Raw genomic sequence first — 8690 nt, forward strand, 5'->3', positions numbered from 1 at the left:
CATTCTAAGCAATATACATTCATTTTGAATGTTCAATGTTTTTTAAAGTTAATTGTAAAGGTTTTACCAACAGTATCTGCCTTGCTGTTTACAATTTCTGCACTGCTGGTTCGGACTCCTTAAGCAATGTTGCAAGGTCTGAGTTTCCAGGTTTGATTCCAGTTGCATTGTTTTAAGAGTCCGTAGTAGCGAACAGGACAGCTGAACACAATTACATTTACAAGAACACCAATAGAAAAGGTGCAATGAATGTATATTGGAAAGTTCTTATATTACATTTTCTTTCATCAAGTAACCCAATGACACAGGGCACAGCCTAGGGAAGCAGGGGCATGACAGAGCTAGAGGTGGAGAAGCCCCTCCTAGTTGTTTGTAGGGGATTGGGTAGCTAAAGGAGCGGGCAAAAGTGACGTAGGGCAGGATAAAAGGGGGGGGACTGAGGTTGCCGCCCCCCACTCCATTTTGTAGCAGCAAAGGAAAACTCTGCTTACCATGGAGGTGAACCAGGAGCTGGCTGATCTGGTCAGGAGATTCCGAGACGCAGCTTCTCAGCAGGATCCAGGATGGCTACAGCAGCAGCTGCAGGATCTTCTGGGGAGAGGTGAACCCGCACGACCAGCCACCCGCCCAACCCGTCGAACAAGACCCCCAGCACGGCTAAGCCCCCAGGGCACTGGAGGATTGCGGAGTCGAGCCAGGAGGATCAGTGCAAGCCCAAGCAGGGGAGGACTGACGCTCCGATCCACGGTACCTGCTGCCAAGAGGAAGCCGACGGCAGCTAACACGCGTCGCAGGGGCCCAGGAAGCAGGCAAGTAACTGAGCCGGCAGATCACGTGACGCAGGCAGCAGTGAGAGGAAGGAGGGGTAGAAAGCCTGCTCCTCCGGCAGCAGCGTCTGCATTAGTTACGGCAGACAGGCAAAGGGCTGTCTCCCCCTCCTCTCCTCCAGCAACAAGTTCAGGCCCATCCATCAGGCGTGTATGCGCCCTCTCACCGCACGCAGCTTCTGCGGTGGAGGGAGGGGGGAGGGGGAAGGAGCCCGCTCCGCACACAGCAGCAGCAAGGGAAGATCAGAGAGTAGGGCTCTCCTCCTCCCCTCATTCATTAACCATCACGGGCACAGGAATTGTAGAGGGATGGGACAGCCCCCAACACACGGCAGGGGGGAGGAGGGGGGAGAAGCACACTCCAAAAACGGCTGCAGCAACAGCATTAAGGGATGAGCAGCATGGAGAGCTTTCCCCCTCCCCTCTTCCAGGAGCAGCCACAGCTGATATAGACAGCAGCCCCAGAGCATCAGTTCTCATGGACATAGAACGGGGGGAGCAGTCCATTCCATGTTCCCCCACACATTCTAACCCCTCCCAGGCCTGTTCCACTCCCAGCCCTAGCACATCAGCAAGGCGTCGGCTAAGCCCTGTTCGGCCAAGGACTTCACCACCAGTCAGGAAAAATGATTTTACCAGGCCAGGGAGGCCGGCATCCATGTCAACGGCTGGCCAGGCACAGGGTGGCAGAGTAATCACAGCTCAGATACACCACCGGGAGTCAGGAGAACGTAGGGTGGGCACGCCAACAGGGAGGCGAGGTTGGCGTCAGGACCCAACTTCCGCACGTAGAAGCACTGTAAGGGTGTCCAGACAAGGCAGGGATCCCATCACCCCACAAGGGAAAGGTCACCGGCTCCCCGTAATAGAAGCCGTTCAAGAAGCAGGGATAATAGCAGGAGAGTACGGCGGGAGCATAGCCATAGCTCTGTCAGGAGCAGCAGGAGGGACGTCACGGCTCAAGCATGCTCGCAGGCAGCTCGAGTCAGTAGGTGGGAACGCAGTAGTAGGTCTCCCTCTAGGAGTTACTCGCACAGGGAGGGGCACTCTTGCTGTCATTTTTCTTGCAGGAACAGCCCAAGAATGTCTGAAAGGGAAGCATCGCGAGCAAGGAGCGTAACGTCCAAGGATGGGACACGGAGGAGGCGGTCCACCAGCCATGACAGAGTTCAACCAGACACGGTTCAAAAGCAACATCCCCCCAGGAGCAACAGGATGTCGAGCAGCTTGACGGCCCAGGGCGCAGCCACGGCCAGTGGGCCTGGAGGTGAGCAAAGTGTACCGCACAAGTCACACAATCAGGGTACTGAGTCACTATTGCACAGCATTCAGCAGATTTTGTCAAGCTGGGAAAAGGGTAACTCAGGCGGGCCAGCTAGGGCATGGGCACCACTGCACACAAGGGAAGAGTCAGCCGGTCCAACTGTGGGTCAGGCAGGGGTGGAGGTCAGTACGAACACAATAGAAATGGTGGCCACAGGGATACCAGCAAAGGGGTCAGTTGTGGCATTGAATGAGACAGAGGAAGGTAAAAAAGAGAGAGAATCGGAAAGAGATGCCATAGCACACGGGATCCCCGATACAGCCCGGCAGAATGCGTACCTATCGTTCGCAGGCCCACTGGGGGTGCATATTAAGGCGGAGGTCAAGGAAAAGATATGGAAAGGAGAGTTTGTAGAGATTTTCTCCCTCCTTCCACTGGAGGAGATTATCGAGCTAAAAGAGGACGACAAAAAAGATAGTAAAAAAGAAGAAGAAGAGAAACAAAAAAGATATAGAAAGCTCCCCAAAACATTTGGTAACTGGCTCCGAGCCTTTTGTATCCTAGCCAGCATTATCGGGGAAAAAGCTCCTGAAAAATGCTCAGCTCTTTTTTGTTACGTAGATGGTATCTGGGAGGCCTTCCGGGTTTATGGTGGGTTGGCATGGTGGCGCTACGACGAACAATTTCGCCAAAGGCTAGCGGCCAACCCAACCATGAGATGGGACCAGATGGACATTACCCTCTGGCTCAAACTTATGATGGCGCAAAAATCATCTCCCTTTCAGAGGGGGGCCGGGGCACAGCAAGCTGGCACCTCGGCCCCGATCAAATTTGGATACTGCTGGCAGTTTAATGATAGCCAATGCAAGTGGGGGAATTCATGCAGGTTCAAGCATGAGTGCTCCGGTTGTGGGGGCTCACACTCATATAGCAGGTGTTTCAAGCGGGGAAAGGCATCAGGAAAGCAGGTTGAGGCTACCAAAGGGCAAGACACCAGTGAAGTTAGACGTGATGCTGCCTTGGCTAAACCGCTACGGTAAGAGAGGGGACGCAGAGGCCATTGAACAGGGTTTTCGGGAGGGATTCAGGATACCATTCAAGGACAGAGAGGTCTCGGGGGCCCCGCGGAATCTCAAGTCCGCAGAACAATTTCCAGAGATAATCCACCAAAAATTGTTTAAAGAAATTGAGTTGGGCAGGATGGCGGGCCCCTTTTCTAGCCTGCCCCTGCACAACTTGAGAATTTCACCCTTGGGTGTGGTACCAAAAAAGGAGCCGGGTAAATTCCGGCTGATCCATCATCTGTCACATCCCAAGGGTAGCTCAGTTAATGATGACATTGACAAAGACCTAAGCTCTGTGTCATACACATCATTCGATCAAGCAGTAAAATTGGTACAGAGAGCAGGATGGGGAGCCCTTATGGCAAAAGCCGACATTGAGTCGGCTTTCCGATTGCTACCTATACACCCGGATTGTCACCACTTACTGGGTTGTTGGCTTGATGGGGCCTTTTTCGTAGATCTCTGTCTGCCAATGGGATGCTCTATCTCCTGTGCCTATTTTGAAATGTTTAGTTCTTTTCTGGAGTGGGTTGTCAAGTCCACGGCAAGCTGTTACTCCGTTGTGCATTATTTGGATGACTTTCTATGCATCGGCCCAGCCAACAGTGATATGTGCTTTCACCTCTTGCAGACATTACAGGAAATAACAAAGGCATTTGGGGTACCCCTAGCTAGGGATAAGACAGAGGGACCCACTACATCCATTCAGTTCCTGGGAATTCAAATTGATTCGGTAGCAGGGGAATGCAGGCTCCCAACTAACAAAGTTATTGAACTACAACAGGCAGTAGAGTCAATGAAACGGGCAAATCGGGCTACTTTGAGGCAGATTCAATCACTGCTTGGTAAATTGAATTTCGCCTGCAGGATTATTCCAGTGGGCAGAGTCTTCTGCAGGAGGTTGTCTTTAGCTACAGTTGGGGCTCGGGCCCCACATCATCATATACATGTTAATAAGGAGGTTAAGGCAGACCTAGCAGTATGGGGACACTTCCTGAGAGATTTTAATGGGACAGTACTTTTTCAGGCCAAGGAGAAGTCAGCACAGGACATGCAACTTTTTACAGACGCAGCGGGGGGTTTTGGTTTTGGAGCTTACCTGGCGGGACAATGGTGCGCCGCGCCATGGCCATGTGAGTGGAGGGAGTCTGAACTAGGCTCCAACATAGCGTTTTTGGAACTGTTCCCAATTGTAGTGGCTATGTACGTGTGGGAACACATATTAAGAGACTGTAGGATCGTTTTTCATTCGGATAATATGACAGTAGTTCAGGCCATCAATAGTTGGTCCGCATCATCACCCCCAGTTCTGAGATTATTACGGACACTGGTCCTCCGGTGCCTTCAGTTAAATGTACATTGTAGAGCAGTGCACATACCAGGAAAAAAGAATGTCATCGCTGATGCACTGTCTCGCTTTCAGTGGGAGCGTTTTCGGGAGGCAGCGCCGGAAGCAGCACCGCGGCCATGCCAATTTCCTCAGCAGCTTTGGCAGCTGGCGAGCGTAGACTGCTGGAGCTTGTAAAGGTTTCCTTAGCCAAGGCAACATGGACTGCTTATGGTAAGGCGTGGGAGGAATGGAATCAACTGACTGGCTGGGCTGGCGGTTTTACTACCAGGGAGGATAGGCGCGCTGGTCTCATTTGGTATGTGGTCTGGCTCACAGAGCAGGGTAAGTCAGCAGCTTTTATTGATAAGCGCATGGCAGGACTGGCGTTCCAGTTCAAACTGCGAGGCGAGGAGGACCTGACAAAAGAGTTCATCATCAGGCAAGCGCTAAAAGGGGTTAGAAAAAGTAGACACTCCAAAGATACACGACGGCCCATATCATTTCAACTGCTGACACGGCTCCAGGGAGTCTTGGATCAATGCTGTTATTCAGGTTATGAGGTGCAATTGTTTAGGGCAGCTTTTGCACTGGCATTCTTCGGAGCCTTCAGGGTAGGCGAGTTGGTCAGTAAAAGCAAAACCTCACAAGGTGGCTTGTTGCTCCAGGATGTCAAAGTGTTTCAAGATAAAATCACAATCCGTTTGAGGCAGTCCAAAACGGATTCATTGGGAAAAGGGAAGGATATTGTGTTGTTCAAAGTTGATGGTGGGGCAACCTGCCCAGTTGGCTGTGTCAGTCGTTTTTTACATTTGCGAGGAGTGTGTGGCAAAGTTTTTCTGCAGCATGAGGATGGGATGCCATTGACCCGTTTTCAGTTTAATAACATCTTAAAAAAATCTTTGGACAGTGTTGGAGTTAACCCAAAAGAGTTTGGGACACATTCATTTCGCATAGGGGCAGCGACTGAAGCAGCCGGTCTCGGTTTAGGAGAGCGGATGGTCATGAAAATTGGGAGATGGGAGTCCAAACGTTTCCTCAGCTATATACGGCCAGGCTTGCTGGTCTAGGAGGCTCTACATGGTTTTACACAGAGCAAGTCGAATCAAGACACTATATAAAAAAAAAAAAAAAAAAAAACATTTGTTGGGTTTTCTGTTCATGTCACTCATGGTTATTTTGTTGTGTTTTCAGGTGGCAAAAACATGGTATGGTTGTTGGGACATTCGTTCATCAGTCGGGCCAGAAGGAGAGCCGCAGTTCTCCAAGGGACCGCATTGCAGCTGGGCTTTCCGGAGGACCGCATATCAGTCAAATGGTTTGGTTTTCCTGGTCTAAGATGGTCAGGAGTATGGCCTACCCTAGTCAGGTTGGCCAAGGTGGAACAGCGTCCGGATATACTGGTAATACACGTTGGGGGGAATGACCTGGGCTTGGTTGCACAAAGGGATCTAGTCATCATGATGAAGCAGGATGTTGATAGAATTCGGTCACTGTTCCCCGGCATAATATTAGTGTGGTCAGAGATAACCCCCCGGTTGGTATGGAGGTTTGCACGGGACATACCAGCCATAGACAGGAGCAGGGGGAAGGTGAATAAATTACTCTCAATCTTTATACGTAAGTCGGGTGGCATAGTTGTCAGACATAGGGATCTAGAAAACAAAACAAAGAGTTGCTTTTCCACAGATGGGGTACACCTCTCCGATATTGGTATGGCTCTCTTTACTTTGGCCATCGCAGAAGGGATTGAAAGGGCCCTGGAGTTTTGTTTGGCGGTGCGCGGTGCTCTTAAGGTGTCAAGTGCACGCGCGGGTGGCGGGATCATGGAGTCCAGGAACCAATAGGTGTGTGAGCACGGGAGTTGCAGGGTTAATGGGTAGCTGGAAGGCCTGTCACCTCAGGGGTAACAAAACACCACACGAATAGCATTTGGTTGGGTAGCAGATGGGTTACAGGCTACTATGGCAGCTGGCAGCGCTGTTGCGTTGTGCAGTTATAAAGTTCTACTACAATACGTAGGTATTCAGGTTTACTGTTTGTTATACAAATACTATTGTGATCGTATGCTATGTTAATATGTTATCATTTATAGTAGTGTGTTTTGTACTACAATACTACTTGTTATAATAAAATTGTTCTGCGGCCTTTTCATCCAAAAAATGATTTGTTGTATTTTATTAAAGGGGGACTGGAGGAAGGGGGGTTGTTGGTTAGCTGGTAAGGGCTGATACAGGTACCGACCTTGCCTCTGTCAAGTAACCCAATGACACAGGGCACAGCCTAGGGAAGCAGGGGCATGACAGAGCTAGAGGTGGAGAAGCCCCTCCTAGTTGTTTGTAGGGGATTGGGTAGCTAAAGGAGCGGGCAAAAGTGACGTAGGGCAGGATAAAAGGGGGGGGACTGAGGTTGCCGCCCCCCACTCCATTTTGTAGCAGCAAAGGAAAACTCCCACCCACCCTCCCCTATAGATATTTGATTGGATAAGGATACGGCGGGATCATGGAGTCCAGGAACCAATAGGTGTGTGAGCACGGGAGTTGCAGGGTTAATGGGTAGCTGGAAGGCCTGTCACCTCAGGGGTAACAAAACACCACACGAATAGCATTTGGTTGGGTAGCAGATGGGTTACAGGCTACTATGGCAGCTGGCAGCGCTGTTGCGTTGTGCAGTTATAAAGTTCTACTACAATACGTAGGTATTCAGGTTTACTGTTTGTTATACAAATACTATTGTGATCGTATGCTATGTTAATATGTTATCATTTATAGTAGTGTGTTTTGTACTACAATACTACTTGTTATAATAAAATTGTTCTGCGGCCTTTTCATCCAAAAAATGATTTGTTGTATTTTATTAAAGGGGGACTGGAGGAAGGGGGGTTGTTGGTTAGCTGGTAAGGGCTGATACAGGTACCGACCTTGCCTCTGTCATGTAAAAATCAGTATTTGGGTGGAGGATCTCTTGTAACATTTTGCTAAGCTGTTACATTACTACAAAATAGGCTCACTCGCATGCAGCATGTTTCAGATTATTCCAATCTATATGATTCCAAAAAATGTTGACGAGAGTACTGGTGCCGTTTGCAAGAAAAAGAAAATTCACCAGAAAATATAAAACCCAGTCGTGCATTTATTCTCTTGGAAAAAGAAGCCATGTATTAGGGCAGGACTACACGGGCGATTTCGCAGCGATCCGACGCGCTGTGTAAAAGCGCAGGCATCATGTCAGATGCGACAGAAATAAGGTAAGTAATTCAATTGTCGCATCGTGTCACATTGTTGATGCGATGCGACACGACTGTCGGATGCAGACGCTGCATCTGCATCCGACAGTCGTGTCGCGTCGCATCAACAATGCGACATGATCCGACACTGCCATTACTTACCTTGATTCCATCACATCCGACGTGACGCCTGCGATTTTGCACCCCCGTGTACGCACCTTATACTTCACTTTTGCCTTGATCACCAAGTTATTTCCCTGTGTTCCGCTGGAACAGTCCAACCCTGGGCACAGAGATCAACACTGAATGCAATAGAAACAGAAACAAGACAATTTTTTTATTATGTTTAGCTTTGGACTGTTCTGGAAACCTAAGAGCAGGAAACCCATGCGTGCAGCTCACAGGATTGCGTAGAACTGCACTACACAGCGACTATTTCTAAAAACCTTCCCAGGGGTCACTGTAGGCATGTTCCTTTGGGGAGTATTTGTTTCAGTTTTTAACAGACTGGTCTGTCCAACCCTAACAAGATTCAGCCAACGTTTCTCATTTACGTGCTTCAGTCTCCTAATAAACAACCAGATTGTTACACCATCTAATGTGTATTGTAGAAAGTGATTTAAAGGACACCTATCATCAAAAAATCATTTCCTCCACCAGAGGTATGGGCTAAAAGAGCCTGCACCTGGTTTGGGGGAAACAATAGTTTGCATAAGCAAATTAGGATTCGGATTTGGTTCGGTATTCGGCCGAATCTTTTGCAAAGTATTCGGGTTCCGGCGAATCCAAAATAGTGGATTCAGTGCATCCCTAATGTGAAACCTTTTAAGTAGTATCAGAGCGAAAAGCCTCATTAAAATACGTATCTTTGTATCTTTTTCTGGCTGTTCAGTGCAGGAGATCAAAGAGAAAGTCCGGGACATTTCGGTAACAATTCAGGACTGGGGGTTGAGCTGTCAAAATCAGGACTGTCCTGCAAAAA

General features: G+C 49.2%; 1 protein-coding gene across 4 annotated transcripts; it reads left to right on the top strand.

Annotated features, from left to right (window-relative positions):
- Nucleotides 1-294: 294 nt before the first annotated feature.
- On the top strand, nt 295-7321 carry LOC121400458. Of its 4 annotated transcripts, XM_041583595.1 has the most exons (4): nt 295-2094; nt 4579-4716; nt 5677-6353; nt 7030-7321. In XM_041583595.1, the coding sequence occupies exons 1-3, from the start codon at nt 1911-1913 to the stop codon at nt 6327-6329; spliced, it is 975 nt and encodes a 324-aa protein (XP_041439529.1). In that variant the 5' UTR covers nt 295-1910; the 3' UTR covers nt 6330-6353; nt 7030-7321. The 4 variants fall into 4 exon arrangements, 3 of the variants coding, with proteins under 3 accessions (XP_041439529.1, XP_041439528.1, XP_041439527.1); XM_041583594.1 differs by having other exon boundaries at nt 5677-7321; XR_005965753.1 differs by lacking the exon at nt 4579-4716 and having other exon boundaries at nt 5677-7321.
- Nucleotides 7322-8690: the final 1369 nt, after the last annotated feature.

Source organism: Xenopus laevis, chromosome 2S (assembly GCF_017654675.1).
Source record: "Xenopus laevis strain J_2021 chromosome 2S, Xenopus_laevis_v10.1, whole genome shotgun sequence".
Classification (NCBI taxonomy): domain Eukaryota; kingdom Metazoa; phylum Chordata; class Amphibia; order Anura; family Pipidae; genus Xenopus; species Xenopus laevis.